At 40.9% G+C, this 22,402-nt stretch overlaps 1 protein-coding gene across 8 annotated transcripts in view; it reads right to left on the reverse strand.

Annotated features, from left to right (window-relative positions):
• The window catches only part of MAGI2 (membrane associated guanylate kinase, WW and PDZ domain containing 2), a 1,359,941-nt gene that overhangs the window by 304,642 nt on the left and 1,032,897 nt on the right, over window positions 1–22,402 (reverse strand). For all 8 annotated transcript variants that reach the window (XM_059170944.1, XM_059170942.1, XM_059170943.1 and 5 more), the window contains 2 exons: window positions 9,865–9,986; window positions 7,266–7,448 (listed from right to left, as the gene is read on the reverse strand). In XM_059170944.1, coding sequence (XP_059026927.1) covers window positions 7,266–7,448; window positions 9,865–9,986 — 305 coding nt within the window. The remainder of the gene's footprint in view (window positions 1–7,265; window positions 7,449–9,864; window positions 9,987–22,402) is intronic.

Below are 22,402 nucleotides of genomic sequence, written 5' to 3' on the forward strand. Positions count from 1 at the left end.
TATTTTTCTGGCTTTTGTAGAGCATAATACTTTTTTTTCTGTGTGTAGCATTTAAAGCTCATAAATACCAAGGGGTAAAATTTAGAAAATTACCTAACACAGATGTGAGTCTGGATATTTTGTTAGCTCTTACACAGTGAATTACTGCAACCCCTTTCTCTATTTTTATTCAGAAGACAGAGCTGGAGACCAGCTGATTTCACTGCTCATATTCCCTGGATGTGGTATTATGATTCTCTGTTATTTATTCGTAGCATGTTGGAGAATTGAAAGGCAACCCATTATCCATGCCTCTATGCCAAAAAGGTAAAAAGGTAGAGTGTCTACAAAAGTAAAAGATAAGTTTCTGAGGGAAGTTTGAACAAAGTCAAGTAATTCAGAAACAAGGAAGCCACAGAAGCGGGAGTGCAGGGGATAAAAGATGACTAGAAATGTTTTGCTCCTTCTCCCATCAAAACACAGGGCTTAGTTTCCAGGCCCATGAATATGAGCTGACCTGTGACTTGCCTTGATCAGCAGAAGGGGTAGAAGTGATGCCGGGCTGGTTGGAGGCTAGGCCGAGAGGCCTGACAGTTTTCCCTTTTGCTCTCTTAGAGTCCTAAGCCACTGTGGAAACTGCTCCAGATACCCTGCTGTTCAGACCACATGGAGGGAGAAATGCCTTATCAGCCCTGGGGAGTCCCATTCATTCCAGCTGAGACCTCAGCTGTGGGTGAAACCACCCCCCACATCCCAGCCCCAGGAGGGCATTTCCATTCCTGTGGCTCCATGACAGTCCCAAAGTGAGCCTAGCAGAAGACAGCCACCCAGCGGATCCCAGGCAAGAATGTGGACTCCTGAGTAAATGTTTGATTGTTGCCAAGTTTGGTTGTGGTATGCAACAGAAAACTCAACAGATCCTTCAAGTAGAAATATTACATTTCTTGGATTCATTCATCTGCTTCTGGAAATTGACAGAACCATGTAAATGTGAACATCAGAGGTGGAGGTGGGTGGTGATGGAGCACTGGTTGATTCACTGAGACATTTGATGAGGCAAGCCCGTCCGTGTGAGAGCAGCTGGGACAGACCAACACAGCCGTGGGCTCAAAATTCAAAAGGAAGACTGTGCTGGACACAAGTTAGCAGATAGAGGGCAGATGAGACACAAAACAGGTTTGAATTACATCTTGGGCTTTTTCTTACATACAGTCTTTCTCAGGAGATGTTGAAATCATAACCATGGAATTCCATTAAAGTGCTAGGGAGCTAGCAATGGTTAGGGAAGGTAAAAAAAAAAAAAAAAAAAAAAAAAAAAAAAAAAAAACAAACTGGGGTAAGGCAGGGTGGGAAGCCAGTGGGTAACCATTAACTGGACAATCAGTTCAAAGAGCTGGCCCCACAAGGGGCTGTAACTCTCCTGGCAAGCGCAGAGCAGCCATCTGCTTACATGGTACCCACAGCCTTAAGTTAATCTTCGCTGTTCCCCAGAAAGCGAAAGGATAACTAAGATTCCAGATAATGCCAATTATAAGATAGAGAATTAACAGGGCTAAAATCCCCAAAGAATGAGAAATTGCTCTTGAGCCAATGTCCTAGTCTGATATGAAAGATAAACATAAGGAGTAATCAGCTTTGTCAGACTGGGTAGATGGCCGGAGACGCTACTCCAAAAGGTAGTACCAGGAATATTCATAAACACTCCATAAACGCAATTCTGAGCATAGGCTCTGTTGAGAGGCGGTCAGGGTAGGGTGGGGAACATCTAAGTTGTACAGTAGATGGGAAAGGAGTCTTCTTGTTACCTACCACTCCATACAATAGTTCTCAAACTTCAGTAGGTGTAAAAACGCAGACTCTAAGATGTCCGGTTCCAGATGACAGACTGAATGCACACGGCTATCCTCTTTAGCAAAGACTTTAAAATGCATAAACCCTCAGCAATGAAAAGAACCTGAAAGAATCCATTTATCTGGCAGAGAGAGGCCGTTATATGGCATGACAGCTCAAGAGAATTTTAGAATATGAAATGAAAATCAAGGCATGATGACGAATTTATCATGGTTTTGGAAGGTCTAATCTAGGGCGGGGGATTGGCAAACTGGCCCATGGAGCAAAACCTGCTGCCCATATTGGTAAATACCATTTACTGGAACGCAGCCACACTGATTTATTTATGTGGTGTCTAAGGCTGCTTTCATGACAACAGGGTTAAACAGTGTGACAGAGACCACCGGGCCCACGAAGCCTCGAAATATTTACTATTTGCACATTTACAGAAAGCTCATTGCTGTTCTAGTGTGTTCTTGGTGGGGGTGGGGGGTGGGGAGAGTGACAAAGGCAAGAAGGGCTCTTAGTTGCTCTGCAGAATCCCAGGAATGTTTGATATAAGTATATAATCCTCCCGGAGGCACTGTTTGCAAAATTCCTACCACCTACCCCAAGTCAAAAACTGAGGGTATCTCCAAAAAAAAAAAAAAAAAAAAAAAGTCCCCATTTGACAGATGTTCATATTCTATCCCTGGCTAAGAACATTAGGGAAACTTTTCAGTTTCACTTTTAAATATGGACAGTTGACGATCATAACACATGGAAGGACTGCACTTCAGTAAAATGAGCGTCTGCAAAAAAGAGGTGTGGAGGGGCGCCTGGGTGGCTCAGTTGGTTAAGTGCCTGCCTTCACCTCAGGTCATGATCTCATGGGGGATCGAGCCCCACATGGGGCTCCCTACTCAACAGGATGCCTGCCTCTCCCTCTTCTACTTCCTCTGCTTGTATTCCCTTTCTCACTGTCTCTCTCTAACAAATAAGAAAATAAAAATCTTTTAAAAAAAAAAGAGAGAGAGAGATGGATGTGGATATGGTGGACTCTGCTAGGGAGAGACATGATGAAATATCTCCAAGGGTCAGAGGAACACTTAGCCTCAGACAGAAACAGGAGGACGAAAGATGTTTAGAAAAAAGAAGACCCACTAGAGGACCTAATACGCTTTGGGAGGAAAAACAAATAATTATTTTAAGAAAGATACTGCAAGACTGAGAGAAAGACAAAGTGAAACCTCACAAAGCTACTTAAGGGGGAAAAAGGTATGAATTATATATCACTGGGGTCAGTGAACAGATATATAAAGCCATGTTAATGCAAAAACTATACAAATATTACTGAAATTAGCTGTAAAAGTCTATTGGGAAAATGTGGGAAGGCAGATGGGAGACAAGAGAGCTAATTCTTCATTTCTTTCTAAGAGGAAGTAAATATAGGTCATGTCTAAATCTGTTAAATCAAGACAACAGTACAAACACATTAATTGGAGGTGTGAAGGTATTTCCCATCTCTAAGAATACAAACTGACTGAGTGCCTCTGGGACAGGGGCCTGGAGGCGGGGAGAGGAGCAGGCCAGAAGATATTTTATGCATTACAATTATTTTCATATGATTGTTTTTCACATGCATGTGTTGATTTAACAATTTTTAGAAGTGTATAAATGCACATGCCCAAAACCATTTCTAGAAATTGGATTTCAGTAGGTGCAGGGACACAGGAATCTGCATTTTTAAAAAGCTCCCCAGGTGATTCTGAGAAAATTAATCTTATCCCTCTACTTCCAGAAACACAAAGAACGAGTTACCAACCAGCAAAAGGGCAGTAACAGTGATCTGCTGAAATGGAGAAATGCTGGGAGCCAGAGAATGTCAGGATGCTATCTCCCAGTTTCTTGCCATTTACTAATAACGTGGATACGTTTTAGAAGAGGGCAAATAAAATCTAATAGGGTGTGAGTGACCTCATAATTCAACCCCTATCTACAGAAGAACTTCACAGATAGGCCAGCTTTCCTCCCTCTTATATTTGTTGAAAACCTCAAGCCTTGATTCAAAAATTAGCCTGGGGAGAAACAGGAAAACATCATGTAACAAGAGAAGCTTTTTACCTGAAGGATATTAGATAAATAACTCTCAGACTTTGTAGTTTCTATGTAAGCCTTAGTATATCAATCTTGATTTTAAAAAGAGTTTAAAGAATATGACCAGGATCTCTGGTGCCTCCAAAGGATTGCCAGGATGTGTAGAATATGTAACAATCAGAAGCCGGTTGGTTTCTGAGCACTATGGTAATTTCTTCTAAAAAAACTTCTTCTAGAACATTATAGGACCATTGGGGATTGGCTCAATTAGTTTCCAAAAAGCAGCTAGGGGCACAGTGTCTTCATTTTCCTCTGGTCTCTACTCTTTCCCATGAGTCAGTGCTGACCAAGAAAGAAAGAATTCCCATCCTACCCTTGTCTTTCTTGTGTAGGACCCTTGGTGAACTTTTCAGTAGAATGGATCTTTCTCTGTGTTTGTGTCAACACAAACTATTGACATTTCTTTGCTTACATTGGAGATAACCTAGAGCTAAAAAAAATTGATTCAAGTATTTTCATGCTTATTTCACTATCAAATGAGACCACTTGTCATTTTTAAGATTTATTTATTTGAGAGAGAGACAGAGAGAACACGAGTGGTGGGAGGGGCTGAGGGAGAGAGAGAATCTCCAGCAGACTCCCTTCTCATCGTGGAGCCTGACTCAGGCTGATCCCACAACCCTAAGATACCACACACCTCATAAATATTAATGACATCACTATATCTGTAGAGTCCATTTTAAAAAAAAACAAACACCTGAGGTTCATTTATAGATGAAGTCGTTACAAAAAAAGGAAATTAATTTTGTCCCTAACATGTTTTTGTCTTTTTAATTTCCTCCAGAAACTGCAATGATGGTTTGTTTTTGCTTTGATGGAAACTATTTGGACAATTAGCATTGGCCAGGCTATGCTGTAAAAGTGGAATTCAGCCAATTCAAATTTCACTTCTTAATTTCTAAGTGTATCCAACACTCCATCCATCCATCCATCCATCTGTCCGTCCATCCATCCATCCAACAAATACTTGCTCTTTGCCTTGCACTGTTTCAAGTTCTCGGCACAGACAAATCAAGAAAACATCAGCTATAGAGTAAAGCACTATGCCTAACTGGTTGAAAGTTTATATGAGAAATTTACATGAGAAAGATTTTATATGTAAGTATTCATGCATTTTTGAAATCTATGTTTTTTAGTTGAGGATATATGACTACAGACTATTCTTTGATGTTTCCTACACGTCATAACAGTTCCTCTTTACCAGTTACGATTATCACTTTATTCAGTAGCTCACATAAATACCTACTGAAGTTGGAATATTGTCATAGGTTGCGATGGCATGTAAATCTTTACCTAGGTATTCCCCACCACTGTGCCTTTGCATATGTTGTTTCCTCTTCCTGTGGCTTCTCTTCTTTGTCCACCTAGCTAACACTTATTCATCATTCAAAACTCTGTCAGGCATCATCTTCTGTACAAGGCTCTCCCTAAGCATCTCCTAATGGATTCAATCTCCCATTCCTCTGGCCTATTTCTGGACTTTGCACATATTTTTATGATTGCATTGATGTAAATCTTCATTAACATGCCACTCATTATTTCTACAGTATAGGCGTCTTAATGATAGAAACATTTTGCATCCCTAATAATTAGCAGAATGCCTGGGATGTATGGATATTCATGAAATATTAGCTCAATGAACTGAGCAGCCATTCCTATCACTACTTGAGGAATATCACAGAAATGTGTTTATGTTTTATTTTAAATTACCTCACAATTAAAAATAAACATTTAAATTCCCTGAGTATTTTATAAGCAGATTTCAAAGTTTTATGGTATTCTTTTCCAATGAGAGAAACTATCACTTCTATAAAAGCCCAATAAGATTACATGGTTAGAAACACACTTTTCTTTTTAAACATTTCTGTTGCTTTCCCCTCCCACTGTCTTGATTTTGTGCCAACATCAGGGTTATTACAGATTCATCCTACTCATATTGTGTTACAACTACTTGTTTATCTATCGGAGGCCCTTCCTAGACATAAACTCCTCGAGAGCTGGGCCTTGTCCTATCCATTACTGTCATTCTCGGGTCCGGCCACCCATGCCCCTAACTTAACTCTTACAGAAAATTACGTAAAGATGATTTTCTACAACAATAGTGTTTGAAAAATGTGGTGGGTTAGTTTTAAAACTTCACTCAACTTTAAGGAGATGTAACAGCTACTAGATGGATTATTACTCACCAATGAGAGGGAGTTACAAATATATTCATAGGTGACCTTGGAAAGCAGTTATTTCTTGAGGAACCACTTACTAAATGGTAATATAACAATTCACAAATATACAGACCACATAGATGTGATAATGTTTCCTCAAAAGTAATTCTCTAATTTGTATATCTACTAAGACCCATTAATGTCGGCAAGTTGATATCACAAATTAAATCAACACTGTAAAAATGTGTAATGGTGATACAGTTCTTTGGAGATACAGTTACTATACTTTGTAATACTTTCTAATGTATTTCAAAAACAACACTACAAAATTCTTGAATCAGTATTTTAAAGACACAAGATCGAATTTCTTCTTCCCCCACACCTCAGGTAAGGAAACTAGCATTTGTAAGTTAAGGGATTAATCCAAGGACATGGGCCAGGAAGGAGAATTTAAAATCAAACTGAAAAACCAGACTTAATTCATCACTTTTTTCTCTACCCCTGTGGACCTTTCATATTTTATGCATTTGTGCCTTTAACAATTTGCCTCCACATCTCCATGTTAAATGACTTTTGATTATAATTTGATAGACATCCAAGTTAACTGCATGTGAAAATTGATTCGTAAGAACTGCAGAAAACAACCTTATATATTAAAACATTGATGCGGACATATGTAGATGAATACCATCCAAATTTTTTTTTCTTTGAGATGAGCATGCATATTTAAATATCTAACCTGGGCAATTCAGCATTGAGACTATCACAAGATTAATGCAGATTTTAAAATATCAATGGTGGAGGATCGGGTAGAATAGTATGAAATGTTAATCACATTTCTAAGACGGAACTCTAAAAATAAATTAGAAAAGTGTCAATCTCAAGAGCCCATTAAATCCAGCAAATAGAAGGGGCAGTCTGAAAAATGAGACAAGAATGATACTTAGATCTATTTCCAAAATACTTCAATTTGATACTCCTAAACTTAGGAGAAACATAATTTCTGGTTTCCCTAAAGTGAAGTGATCTTTGGCCTTTGAATTAAAATCATAGAAAGAAGCTCCTCCTATTTGCCTTGGTAGGGGGGTCGGGGGATGGGGGTGTGAGAAGAGGAAAGGAAAGCTGTTGGAAAGCAAATTTCTAAAGCAGTAAGGACCTTACCTGTTTCCATTTTCCCATCCTGCGCGGCAGGCCCATCTGGAATCACACTTTTCACCTGCAGAAACTCATCAGGCTCATCTCCACCAATGATGGTGAATCCAAAACCCATGTTGCTCTTTTTTAGGGTGGTGCTGAGGAATGTTCCCTTCAACTGGGATGCATCCCGGGTGAAGAGTGGTTTTTCTACATTGGCCAATATAAGTTAAAAAAGAAAAAGCATATTTAAGGCAAGTTCGTACACAGGGGAAAGCCAGCTTCTGAGCAGCCGTCCCGGGGGTAAGGGTGGGTGTCTCCTGTAGTAAAAGCAAGCAGGCAGTGAAGGCAGGAGCTGAATTTTTAGTACTTTCTGCAAACAGAAAGCAGTCCCAAGCATCCAGGAAAGGCAAAAAAGCTGTTTGGTTTGTAGCTTTTCGGTCAAGTCAGTGTTTTCATTCACCAAAGCAGCCCTCCTTGGGCTTTTTTTTTAAAAGGGCCGAATCAACAGGCCATCAAAGCCTATAGATAAAGAGGAGCCCGACTCATCCAGACACATCTGGATACATTCCTTTTTCTAAAGGAGTCCAAGCAGGAGGTACCTGTCAGTGGCGGGTCCTGCCTAACACTTTGAAGGGATTAAACTGGAAAACCGGAATGGACTGTTTTTTTTTTTTTTTTTTTTTTTTTTTTGCAAATATCAATGGATTTATTTATTTATTTGGGTCCTTTCTCTTTTCTTTTTGATAAGTCGGGCCAGGGGTTTATCAATTTTATTAATTCTTTCAAAGAACCAGCTCCTAGTTTCGTTGATTTGTTCTATTGTTTTTTTGGTTTCTATTTCATTGATTTCTGCTCTGATCTTTATGATTTCTCTTCTCCTGCTGGGCTTAGGGTTTCTTTCTTGTTCTTTCTCCAGCTCCTTTAGGTGTAGGGTTAGGTTGTGTACCTGAGACCTTTCTTGTTTCTTGAGAAAGGCTTGTACCGCTATATATTTTCCTCTCAGGACTGCCTTTGTTGTGTCCCACAGATTTTGAACCGTTGTATTTTCATTATCATTTGTTTCCATGATTTTTTTCAATTCTTCTTTAATTTCCCGGTTGACCCATTCATTCTTTAGAAGGATACTGTTTGGACTGTTTTATTTTTAAAAGAATAAGACCCATGGAACGCTACTATCAAATCAAATGTCTAAACTATTTAGAAGGAGTACCTGGATGTGGGACCGAGTTAACTTTTGCTTATATTGTGAGATGCTATAAAGATGACTAGATAAAGCTCTACTGCCCTTATGGTGTTTAGTATACTCTAAAATGTGAGCAAAAGACAAGCCAATATTTCTATGTATCATTATGAATGTAAAGGTAACACATTTTGTAACAATATGTTGATGCACTCAAATCATATACCTAAACACTCTGACCATAACGAGAACCCACTCATTTGGGTTTGTGCACCAATTTGTTACATGATACGATTTTCCAGCTATGATCTGTAGTAAACATATTCCTAAGCATATTACATGCTTTAAAAATAAAGTCATGGTAGGAAATAGAATTAATATCTGCTTTAAACGTTATCTCAGTCAACTGTGTATACACACACACACACGAAGTATATACACGTGCCTACACGCATAGAGTTATTACATTTTCGGTGATATGATTTGATGTCTGTAATGCCAAACTGCAGATAGGTACTTAGCTAAGTATTTTAGTGCTTTGGCTGCTGTTATATTTTGGTTGATACGTAATAGATATAATGAATCATCATTCTGGAATTTTATTTCATGTATTCACATGTCCCATAGGTCTGCATTAAAATATGTATAATATATATATAAAACATATAATATATATAATAGGTCTACACGTATATATAATTATTCTCTATTTTATATTTAAGTTTATGTTTTTTCCATTAAAATGTAAAATGAAAAATGCATTTTGATCTTGCCATCTACGTTTCTTTGATGCACATCACATTTTAGGAGCAAAGTTACCGTGAGACCTTTACATTCATGGCATTTATGCTGTGGGGGTGCGGTATTCGTGCTCTCATTTATAAGACCCCACCAGACGTGAAAAGTTTGTGCAGCAACTCATCCCACTATGTGGCTCGAAGGGCAGCAGGAAGCCCCTGACAGACGGATGGACATACCGAACGGCCAGGGCCTCCTGGCGCGGTCGCGCAGATAGTAAGACAAGTCATTCACGCTGCGCGACCTCTCGGGGACCGCGCGAGGGCGGGTGGATGTGGGCTTAGGTAATGTCCACCAGGAACCGTCTACTGTCACAAAGGAGAACAATCCTTATTCTTGTGCGTGGTCTTTTGAGGACAAGCCTAGGGGTCTCTATGAATCTGAACTTTACAGTGACTTTCCCGTCCCACTGTCAAAACCCAGGAGTCTCCTCCCGGCACCGGGCAGCACATTTCTCTAAGGTACGGCCGGGAGGCTGTAAGGAAGCCACGGAGCCCCGCAAACATCCAGCTAAAGCTAGGAGAGAGGTTTGGGGAAAGCAAATCATCTTCTGAAATGGTCCCAGCTAAAGGCAGATCTGGAAGAGCAGGCAGTTTGGTAGATCATTTTTCTCTTTGAAACATGGCGGGTGGACCTGGTACTCACCTCGGAAAGCCGGTGCCTGCAGGGGCTTTGTTCCAAGTTCCGTGTGGGGCATGTTATGCTGCTGTAGCTTCCTTTTTGCTTCCAGGACGGGGTTTTCAAACTGTGTTCTTCTATTTATGTGGCTGAGGAATAAAATTTCAAATTAGGCTAACAGTGGGGCAAAGTCATTTAAGAGAACATATGTAGAGCCCTACAGAGAGCAGGCGGTTAAGGGACACCTTGTGTGATCTGTCAAGTGCCCCACCGGGCATGAGGTCAGGCCTCTGCTGGCGCTGGCCTGCGTACAATGCACATTTCTGTGACAGGAGCAGAGTTCTCAATGCCTCTATCATATGTTATTGTATTTAAATTATGCATGACTCCGTCAAAAGAACTAGAATGTGCACTTGCTTTCTGGTCTCTTGTGTTAGTTTGAGGATGAGTTTGATGCATTAAAATAAATGGTCAGCAAATGAAATTTATACTGAATGGTGTCGCAAAGAGGATCTTCTAAGCTTTTCAAAGTCCCCATATCTAACAAGATAAGTTAAATCCATTGATGACTAGCAACCAGCATTCATACTTTTTAGAGTCAGACAGACCTGGATTGAAGGGCTGGGATAGAGAAGGACAGATTCCCAAGGATATCTGCACAAGTCAGAAGATACCTGTGGGGGGGGTGGTTGATGCTCGTGTCAGTCAAAAGGAAAGTATTCACAGTTGGTATAATGAGATGATAAACTCGTAGACAGCAGACTCCAAGTGTCTTGAAGCAGCTGCAGATCAGCTAACCCGAGGGCTGATCGTATAAGGATCCCTTATAGCCTCCTTACAGCCTAATGAATTTTTGTATGAAATTTAGAGCTCCTTGTCCTTGGAGAGGGTAGGAACTAAAAAAAAACGCTGCCTAGAGGCAGTGACACATAGCTCTTTCTCTAGGATATAAATGCCCCCGTGGTAGGGCTGACATATACATTGGTTTTTGCTTTTTGTACAAACAGAAATAGAATTATGGTAGGAAAGCCTGACGACCAAAGAGGAGTTAGAAGACGAATGAACAATTCTGGGTACTTAACTCTGTGCTAAGTATTGCAGATACATTTTCTCAATGTAGTTAAACAACAGTCTTCAGCTGGAAACATTGCTATTTTAAAGGCAATGAGCCTGACACACAGGAGGTCTAAATCTCATGCCCAGTAAGTGGCAAGGCTGAGATCTGACCAAAGGCAATTCTTATCCACACACCTTCTCTTTTTGATGTACGAGTTTGCACTGGCAAGTGCACATTTTTTTTTTTTTTTTTTAAGATTTTATTTGAGAGAGAAAGGAAGAGTGTGAGAGAGAACCATCAGGAAGGGGAGGGGCAGAGGGAGAGGGCCGAGCAGACTCCCTGCTGAGTGGGGAGACTGACGCTGGGCTTGATTCCAGGTCCCTGAGATCATGACATGAGCTGATGGCAGATGCTTAACTAACTGAGGCACTCGAGCACCCCATTCGCACACATATTTAATGGGCATGCACACACCACACACACACACACACACACAGAATCTTCTCATTATGTTTTCTCAAAGTATATATCAGAAAGAATAGGAGACAAAAGAAGCAAAGCCTCAACAACCAATTTTCTATTATAATAAATCAGATAATTCCTAGCGAGACAGAAAAGCAGTCTTCAGAAACAGGATAAGATGACTGCTGTATTTATAATCTCTTCCTTGTGGGAGGCAGGGTAGGGTAAGCTGCCTGCCACGCAGGCTCCGGAGTCTACTGGCCCTGGATTCAAAATCTACCTCTACGACTTGCTTAGCTATGTGACTAAACCTTCATCTGTCATACGGACCTACGATCGCCTTCCTCCGGGGGAGGTCGTTAGGGTTCGAGGAAGCAGTGAATGCTGGCACAGGGGAGCAAACAGAGACAGTTCGGGAACTAGCAGCAGCCACCTGCCACCAGCATCACCATGTTCTCACCACTATCCCTGTGAGCATTTTGAGTCCACAGGAGAGGCTTTGGGCAGGGGTGGGGGATGTGGGGGGTTAAGAGCACCAGGCCTGTTCTCTAACATTGCTTCTGGTGCCATGTAGGAAGAGGGTGCTTTACGAGAACCTCCTTTGGTAATGGCAGTCCCCAGGGTGGACTTCAAAGTAAATCTGTCTTATGTAAAATTATTTCCCATTGGAAGTAAATACTACTGTCACGCTCTTACGCACCAAGGAGTCCCTGTGATCTGTAGCATGTAGTGAACGACGGCCTGAGATCTTACAAAACTTCTTCACCCAGGAGACTCTGACAGCCCCACCGGATTTCAGAAGGATCAGAGTTTGAGGCCTCTCTTGCCTTTTCTCCGCTTTCGTGTAACCCTCTTATTAAAATCCTTTGAAATCTTCCTATTACCTAAAGAAACATTATTCCTGACTTTGCCTTCCTTATCTCTGTTAGCTCCCCCTTCAGCAGGCGCAGCGTGTGCAGCACTACACCCCCCTCTTGGACACACTTGGAGTGACTCTCGCTGACAACACTGTGTCAATCCCCTATCCTTCCACGAGAATTTCAGCATGCAATAATGCAGCCCTTGAAGCAAGACTACCTGGGTAGGAGGTGGACAAATTACTCATCTCCAGAAGCGTCGATATTCCCGTGCGGTACACGGGGATATTAGTATCTGCTTATTGGGATTGCTGTGAGGACCAGAGATAAAATGTTGGCAAAGCACAGATACACAGGGAAGACCCCGCAATTGTAAGGTCCAGTGATTGTTGATTCTTCAAGGTCTAGCTCTTCTTTTTTACTGTTATTAACGAGGGCTGCTGACGGGGTCATTATGATGATGCTTTTCCCATCTGTGCTAGAGCTCCTTCCCTAGCCTCCCCTAGCAACACGGCCAGCCTGTGTCACACTCTTTCCCTTGGCTCTCATAAGATCTTGAACAGACGTCTCTTGTCACAGTTTATTTATTTATTTATTTTCTTATAACCTGTCTCATCACTGGGAGGATTTGCAGTACTTTTAAGGAACAAAAACAACAGAAAGTAAGCAAAATCTGGGTGACAGGAGTTGAATCTGGGTGGATCAACAGATAGAACTGATCATATAGGACCCTATTTGGTCGCTAGCGTTATGTTACGAATTAGTTTTGAGCTTTCAAACCACTAATTCAATGGGACAGAGAAACTGGTTATTTTCTTCAGAGTATTTAAGTGAAACTCAAGACATTCAGAGGACATAGTATTCCTGTTACTGAGTCTTATAAGTATTTTTCCTCCAAGTCTGGCAGGGAGAGCTTTCCCTGATGTCATTAGTATACAGTATCCTAAATGATAATTTCACAATAATGAATTTCACAAGCTATCATAACCTTATCATACTGTATTTTAATAGCTGACTTTCATGTGTATTTCCTTCTATAGATTATGCACACCTGTATGCAGGTTCAATGTGCTCATCTTTGTATGCTAAGCTTTGGACACACTGAAAGATGATATTTTTGTTTGTTAAATAGTTAAATGATGAGTGTGTGTTTCAAGACTTGTTTGCTAATACACGTTAGTAATTTTGAGCAACCAAGAAACAGCTTTGAAGTATACCGAAAGATGTGCTCTCTTTATTTCCTGTCCCGTTTCCATTCTCCTAGGTCACCGTGTATCACATGCATAACTTTATCTTCAGAAAATATAAGAACATTCTGGAATACATTTCTATATACAGTTGGGTTCCTTCAACTGCCATCTGCATGTTAATTATTTCCTTAGGAAAGCCAAAGCATAGCCACCTGCTTTATGGACACTATTTTGAAAATACGCCATTCGTCACCAAAGTGAGTTTCTAGAGTTGACGGGGAATGAAAATACCAATGAACTAGTCTGGCATGCTTGGGTGTGGCTTTAGTATCCTAAACTAATTGCTACAGAACATGCACATCGTCAGAAATGAAGACATTCATTCAAAATGTAAAATGCTCCCAAGCTAAAAAGGCCTATCACAAAGAAATATGATTGTTGCTGAATAAGAAAGCCGTGTCTTCCTTGTGCTTCCAAAATGAATAGTTTCGAGTCCTTTTAGCAAGGATTTGGGGATCTTACAATGTGTACAAAGCATGGGAATGACAAATGCCTTCATCCTTCTCATCGTTTAGGCTCTGGGCGACCATTGCTAACTAGTTCATCTAGCTTCTATATAAAACAGCACCTGGGGTGCCACCAAGAGTTCTTACCTTTTTTTTTTTTTTTTTTTTAAAGATTTTATTTATTTATTTGACAGGCAGAGATCACAAGTAGGCAGAGAGGCAGGCAGAGAGAGAGAGGAGGAAGCAGGCTCCCCACTGAGCAGAGAGCCCGATGCGGGGCTCGATTCCAGGACCCTGGGATCATGACCTGAGCCGAAGGCAGAGGCTTTAACCCACTGAGCCACCCAGGCGCCCCGAGTTCTTACCTTTTAATCCTATCAGTCTACTGTCATATTTTACAGATCTTTAAGGTGGTATGAGCTAGGAGGATATAAGTCATATTCTGCAGTGGGTGTTTCGTAACAACCCTGTTTTTCCTTCACAAAAAGGAAGGACTACCGACGCGAGATGCCTCCGTGTCGGAATGGCAAAGGGATGAGGATGTCAAAGACAGGATCCCACTGCCTTCTCTCTTTGCTCTTGTGTTCACTCGCTGGTAGCTTAACCTCCTCCTTTCACTATGGACTGGAAACTTAAAATAAGTTCATATGTGGCAGCGCGCTGTAGTTCTGATTCAACCCGAGGAGCCTCAACACAAGCAAACCAACAACAGCAAAACCAGAAAAGACTCAGGTCCACCCTAAATCAACAGAGACACAATCTCAGAATGACGTACAGGCATTGGCATTAAGAAAGCTTCGCAGGTAACACCAGTGTGCAATGAGGGTTGCACACTCCTGAGTTAGAAACTGAGAAGGCGCGAAGGAGTTTCTTCCTGCTAAGATTTATGTGGAAGACTCTTTTTCTGTATGTGGCTTTGGGGAGTGCTAGGAAATGCTATTCTGGCTCCAGAAGAGAAGACTTCTAGTATTAGAAGATTCATAACATGCACAGAGGAGCAAAAAATATTTGCATCTGATCGAATGATATGCTGCCAAGAGGAGTCCCAGGTCAGGGTCCTGTTTGACTGCTGCCTTCTTCACTGAGGGAATGCAAGAATCAGGAGGAAAGCTGTACGCCCTAAGCCCATCAGCATGCCCGGGCAGGTCTGCTGGTCATCAAGGTCACCATCTGACCCCCAATGCCAGCATTCCCTCCATATCATAGCCTCCGCCCACCTCACCTTGCTTCTCCTTGGTTTTCGGAGAGGGGAACTTTTAGCGTACAGTCACAAATGGGGTCTTTTGTACCCCTTGGCTACTATCCCACCATCTTGATTTCAGTGAACAGTTTAGAGACAGATCACTGGCTCAATGTGAGACAGAGAAGGGAGCAGCTTTCAAGTAGATGTTGTGCCACAAGTGAAATATTTTAAGGTTGTCAAGGTGGCTACAGTAATTACTCTACACTCTAGGTGGCCAGCGCTCCAGAAATATTTACTGAGTAAGTAAATGGATGGGAGGCAGGCATCCACGAGAGGGGACAGATCTCACTGGTTTCCAGTTTAACGCTCCCATAAAATATATCTGTGACAGGACTCTATGTGAAGCTTAGGGCCAGCTTATGTGATATTACCTGTTTGGGTGAAGACTCATGAAATCCTTCAAAACAGAGAATCTCCCAAGACATTCTTGTGAAAGGTGAAAATGTCAGCCTACTACGGTGATGGAAGATTTGAAACTGAGAAGCTGGTAAGTAGCAGCTGCTATTTTGTGTTACACTAGAAATGTGCTCACGTGGAAAAGCGCTATGTGAGGGACAAAGTGAGGGAGCCCAGGGAGGCAGCCAGTCACCGCTGCACATGGGAAAATTGGCTTGGGATTTGGGGTTGTGGCTCAGTATATTATTTCTTCTATGTTACGCTCCTTTGGAGGCTTCCCAAAATCTATTTTACCTGGAGCATTTTTGTTTGTTTGTTTTTAAAGATTTTATTTATTTATTTGACAGAGAGAGATCACAAGTAGGCAGAGAGGCAGGCAGAGAGAGAGAGAGGAGGAAGCAGGCTCCCTGCTGAGCAGAGAGCCCGATGCGGGACTCGATCCCAGGACCCTGAGATCATGACCTGAGCCGAAGGCAGCGGCTTAACCCACTGAGCCACCCAGGCGCCCCATGGAGCATTTTTTTTTTTTTTTTTTGAAACAGTATTTCCTGTATGGAATCAGAGTATGAATTTCCTGGTTGCTTGGAATTCCCTAGGTTTTCTGTGACCCCACTTCTGGGTGGTCAGAAAAGCCGCATATCACTTCCTCACATCTGAACCCCTAGACCGTGGATGCAGTGGCAAACACAAACACTACACCCACTACACGTATATTTGATTCATTGTAAAACAAGCCTCGAGAAGACGCCATAAAGCTTTCTCTACTATCAGGTTTTAAGTAGTAGAAACTACTTCATGCTTTGGAAACCAAGAGAGGATTATAACCCTATGGGGGATCTCCTGGGGCCAACCTTCTTCTCCAAAGGCGGGGCAGTGTATCAAGAGCTTGGACACAGTAGTCATGTCGCTGGGATTTGTCCAAGCCCCACTACATCTTAGGTATGTGACCTTGAGGACATCAATTACCCTTTTTGTGCTTCAGGATTTTTCTCTCTCAAGTTGGGATAAAAGTAATACCTGCCTCATAGAGTCGTGCATATTAAATGAATTTAAATGAAGAAATCACTTCAGACCAGTACCTGGATGTAAGTAGTCGATAAACGCTATCGTGATCCATCAAATATTTGTTTCTCAAATACCCTGCTCAGCACTATGAAAGAGGGTGTAGGGAGGGACAAAGGTCAATCAAACACAAGTCTAGCAGGGAAGATAAAACAGGAACAAAAAGAATTATAAAATAGGGCTTAGCTAATACAAAGTATGCCTTGAAAAGCTAAAGCTAAAATTTAAAAGTACTAAAGACAAATGTTTTAAATATACTTTATTTTAAAATATGGGCTTTGGATAAAGGGAAGAATTGAATCTATTTTACTTGAAGCATTCTTTTTTAACCGAATAATTGAATCTTACCTGTTGAAAGATTTCTTCCCAATTCTAACACTTCAGTGATAATTTTCTTTGTATTAATGTCCATCCATTATCCCCTCCTGTATTTGAGGGTAATGTGAGTTTGCTTTGTGAATGTGGGTAAGCCTGAGTCATTCACATATTACTTGCTCCTGCTTTTTCTGGACAAAAGGGTGTCTGACCTGGGGATATACTGTTGAGGTGGGAGGTGGAATCACAGCCAACTGAGGAGAGTAGCCATGTGTTAGCACTGCGACTCTCACAGCTAAGGAGTCTGTCCATGAGACTGAACCTACATCTTCAGATAAGTGAACTCTCTCTCCCCTTCTCCCTTTAGTAGTTCTAAAGTTACATACTAAGACACTGGTCTGTAATACGTATTCTACATATAAGGGCTATTTATCACTTAGCCAGTACTATTTACAAATTACCCGGACAACTGGATATTTTACTCCTGGCGGAAATAAAATGTGCACTGCCAAGCATGTCATGAAGTTCCCGAGACCTACAAGACACATAGCCTCATTTTCAAAAATTTCAGAGCCACTGGGCATGCATTTAAAAATGTTTTCTACTGATGAATCACTAAATTCTACCTCTGAAACTAATGGAAAAAATTTAAAAAATGTTTTCTATTCATCCCTTCTCATTCCCATAAAACGTCTTTCTTAAATGTTATTGCTGGGAGCATTATTATGATCATCAAAGGTATTTCTAAACTTTGGTTTCTCAATTGAGCCTAAGTACTGAGTAATAAACAGAGAGGTAAGACAGACCTTATCTAGAGGAAAACTAAAAGACTACACTATTGCAGGATCTTTTTGTATTAAGAGACAAGACTAATGCGTCCTCTTCCACTGGTATCTGCTAACACAGACTGAATGGCTTTGTCCTTCGGATCTCATATAGAAGGTCACTAATTTATCAGTGTGCTGTCAGTGGGGACACAAACGTGAACATGACACAACCCCCTCAGCGATGGGGTGTTTTACTCCACTGGGGAGACAAACAGGTCAGGGGACCAACCACCCCAGTTTTGTAGGACCAAGGGATTTCCTAGGGCATGAGACTTTCAGGGTTTTTTTAACTTTTTTTTTTTTTTTTTTAAACTTAAACTCAAGTAGCCAACATATAGTTCAGTTATTCATTAATTGTACCCAGTGCTCATCACGTGATGTGATGAGACTTTCAGTTTTAAAACTGCGACAGTATTGGGTAAATTGGGACAAGAAAAGGCAGCTTTGTCTGATGGTTCGGGGACAGCCTCACCAAAAGAGCCACACTGAAGCAGACTCTAGGATACATTTTGCCAGGTGGAGAGGGGCACTTCAGGAAGAGACTAGTGCATACAAAGATGTTCAGGAGTATTCAGTCCTGCTTAGCTAGAGTAGGAGACGAGTGACTGCCCACGGCTGGCATGGGAGCAGAAGTCAGGACGAGGGGATGAGAGCTATAAGCTTAGAAAACTAGCTGTAAGTCATGCTGCGGGGTGTGGTTTTGTCAAAAAGTCTCCCCACTTCCATTAGGACTCTTGTCTAGGGAACAGCTGTAGCTCTCAAAGTCTCTGTCGTGGCAGAGGTGCCTTATTCCCAAACTTGGGGGCCATAGTATGAGTGTTACCCTATCAACCAAATAGGAAAGTTGTGGTGCTCCCTGAAAATCTCAATCATTTTTGCATCCTTACTGGCCACTCCAGCACACTACGTATTGTTCCTGCCTGGGGCTCTGAGGGTAAGTAAGAGATGCTCCAGGACTGTGAAGAATCACATGATCCAAAAAATCAGACGTTACTGTGTGCTGGGAGGTGTGAGCATAATCTGACCTGTGGTATGCTCTATGTTGAACTGGGTTCCTACTGATTAATGAATTTATTTATGAGATGTTAAAATGTGAATCACACTACAGGCTAAGCCTTCTGAACTCCATATGTCCCTCAGACAATGGTAGACACGTACAACCACAGATACAGGAGTACTTTGGGGCCTGACTCGAAGGAGTGTCAGAAAATCAACACAGACACTCAGAATAGTGAGCAATCACACAGGTAACATCATTGATGTCTGCAATTATCCAGGAAGCAGGAAGCCAGGGGAGTGCTAGTAAAGAGGGATGGATAAGACTGGGGCAGAACATTGGCCAATTCTCACAGTCAATAGGACATGAAGAAACTCCAATTCCATATAATATCAAAACTCCCAAAGTTTTTAGCTCCAATTACCATAGTAAGAAAAAATATAAGAAAGTATTATGCTCAACTATTGGTTCTTTATTATTTTCCAAACCAGGGAGAAATAAAATACACAGCAATTCCTTTTACATGCTAGAAAGTTACGCAGGAAAAATTAGAAAACCTGACAAAATTAAAAAAAACTTATATTTTGATATTCAGAAAACACTTTTATTGTGATAAACCAACTGTATTGGTTTATTGCAGCAAATGGCCTGAGTGCGGGCAGGAGGCTTTCATTCTGAGAACTGAAGGAACCTGGGAAGAAAGGCATTGGGGAAGAATTGTAGTGGGAATAGAGGATAAAGGTTTAGCAGAACCAAGAGCAAAGAAAGGTGGAAATAAGTTTCTTTAATGTTTTTTTCTTTTAAGATTTTATTTATTTATTTGACACAGAGAGAGAGAGACAGAGAGAGAGGGAACACAAGCAGGGGGAGTGGGAAAGGGAGAAGCAGTCTTCCCACTGAGCAAGGAGCCCAATGTGTGGCTTGATCCCAGGGCCATGGGATCATGACCTATGCCAAAGGCAGATGCTTAACTGACTGAGCAACCCAGGTGCCTCTGCTTCACGGCTGTTTTCAATAGATTGCTTTTTAGGGAACAAGTATTGTTGCAGAGTTTTATGTCATTAGCACATGATCTCTAAAGTTATGCCATTATCAGAAGAGCAAAGCTTCATAAAGATTAGGTGACAGTTTCATGTTGCCTTAATGGGGTAGGTATTTTCACATAATGTGTGTGTTCCTTTTCATAATACACATGCAAGTTTGGGAAATTTAGGCCCCCCACATTGGGCCAAGTCTGTATTTTTCATTCTGAATCTCTAAATAAGGAAGATGAAAAGTGTGATGTTGAATATTTCAGAAGAACATTCCATTTTGCACACTTTTAAAGTTACTTTGTTCTTGCTCTGATTTAAATTATTTAATAGATGTCACAATTTGGTGGAAAAAACCAATCGTTTGGAAAATAAATGTCATCCTTGTAAAGAAAGGAGAAAATAAAAGAGTGGTAAATGGTGGGGGTGGGGTGGGGGGGGAGCCAAAGTTGTTGAGCAAATGCTATAAGCCAAACCCTCAGCTAAACAGGTTCCATACTTTTCACTCACCTGCTCCTCAAAAAGGGTCAGCAATTTTCTGCAGATCTCACAGTAAGGGGCAGATGCATGATTCACACCCCGCTCTGGGTAGCGCCAAATCTAACAACACTGATTTACGTGGCTCTGACACAAATATACTCTTACTTTTCAAGTGACCTAACTTATGTATACACAGGCATGGGCTGTGTTTGGTAATCGTTAACATACTTTGCCCAGATGATTCTGAATTCCTCTTTCCTAGGATTCACTGTGAAACTGGTAACTTTCACAGGATTGTAAATTACCTGCTGATTTTCTGAAGGCAAACATTTTGACAATACAGCACATTATGTTGATTAGTACATATATATATTTTTAATAGAACCCAAAGACTATGTACCTAGAAATATGGGTTTCTATGTGTATGTATGTGTATGCATGTCTGTTTTGCTTACTGTGAAAATGAAATGGTAATGAGAACACGGGCAAGAAGCCAGGATCCCTGGCTTTGTATAATGTAGTTTCTAAGCCAGACGAGTCTCCTTCAAGGATTACCTTTTCGATTCATTTAGGGTCAATCCTAACTCAATTTTCTTGAATGGTGCCCTTAAAATTCTAGAAGTTGAACATGGGCCACGACTCTGGCAATTATGATGTTGATAATAAGATGATTCTGCACTAGTATTTATGAATAGGTTAAAGTTGTATGTGAGTAAGAAAGAGGTCGTCAATAACACAAATATGCATGTCTTGTCTCAGATTCTGGAAAGGGCATGTTAGGTCCTGCTGAGGTCCAGTGATACAATAGGAAATGAAAATGAGATACTTACTCAGCAGGAAATTCCTTATATGCTAACACAGTAGGCCGTGGAGCACTGGTGAACTCTCTCCCCCTGACCCGCTCATAATAGGCACCTGTAAGTTGTGGACTCGTGAGGAATAACTCGTGAGGACTCGTGAGGGGAAAAGGGAGACACCTGCCCTCTCTGCCATCCTCAGTCTCATGTGGACCTCTTGGGTTTCACTAACATGAAAGCCACTGATGAGGTGTCTGAGTCGTCATTCTCTCCTATTTGGGGGACCAAATCACTCTCTGGGGTTTAAGCTACATTTGAAGATTAGATCTGCCACTCACTCACTACCTTTGTGAAATTCCCCTAATATGTCCAAACTACAACTGCCCATCTGGAAATATCCTATTCACCTCATAGGACTGTTTTGAAGAGCACACAGATAAAACATATGAAAATGTCTAAAGATGAAACATGATGTGAACTAAAGTTGATTTTAGTATCATTGTTATATTCAGAGTACAACAGTTAAGTATAGCCTAAATATGGGTAACATAAAGTCTCTAAATTCCTGTCCTGGGTTATAGCTCTATTCTGCCACCTACTAGCTTGACAGCTTGCCCACAAAACAGAAATAACAGCATCGAAAGTAAAATGTCATGGCGATGATGATGATTAAATGAGTTATGTAATACAGCAACTACCTACCAAGTGCTTACGAGATGGTAGCTATTAATATCACTTTTCTGGGCTAATAGTTACTAAGTATTTACACATTAAGTCGATGCCACAAACTTAATTACTAAGTAATATCAGAGGGAAAAGGACAATTATTCGTATCATTTTATCTATCTGAAACTATACTCTTTTTTTTTTTTTTTGGCACCCAGTTAAAATGGAAGAAAGTGAAATAAGAACAGGATGAGGAGACTGTCAGCCTCCGTACAGGAGTGTTGTGCTTAATGGAAATTTGAACTAACGTTTTAACGTTATGGCAAACTTAACACATGGTACTTAATAAGCTGTCAGAAACTACACACCTAATGTGAGTTTTTTCTAGACTAATTTAGTGCGAAATCAACTGTAATGGCTTATCGCAGCAAATTGACTTTCTTTAGCCTCTAGTAGATCCAGTTAACATTCTAAGCCACAGAATAATATTTTTCCTCGACAATTTTAAAGTTCATCTTACTTAGCCAGATTGAGTTTAAACGTGAAATTCGATAATAAAACTTTCTGTAATCCATCTGTTTTTATTATACAATTAGTTGAGTCTATTGTAATACAATTTCACCTAGTTAAATATGAAGTCACCTATTAAATGCTAGTAATAAATAATGTATAACAATGT

This window comes from Mustela lutreola, chromosome 4, assembly GCF_030435805.1.
Source record: "Mustela lutreola isolate mMusLut2 chromosome 4, mMusLut2.pri, whole genome shotgun sequence".
Lineage (NCBI taxonomy): Eukaryota > Metazoa > Chordata > Mammalia > Carnivora > Mustelidae > Mustela > Mustela lutreola.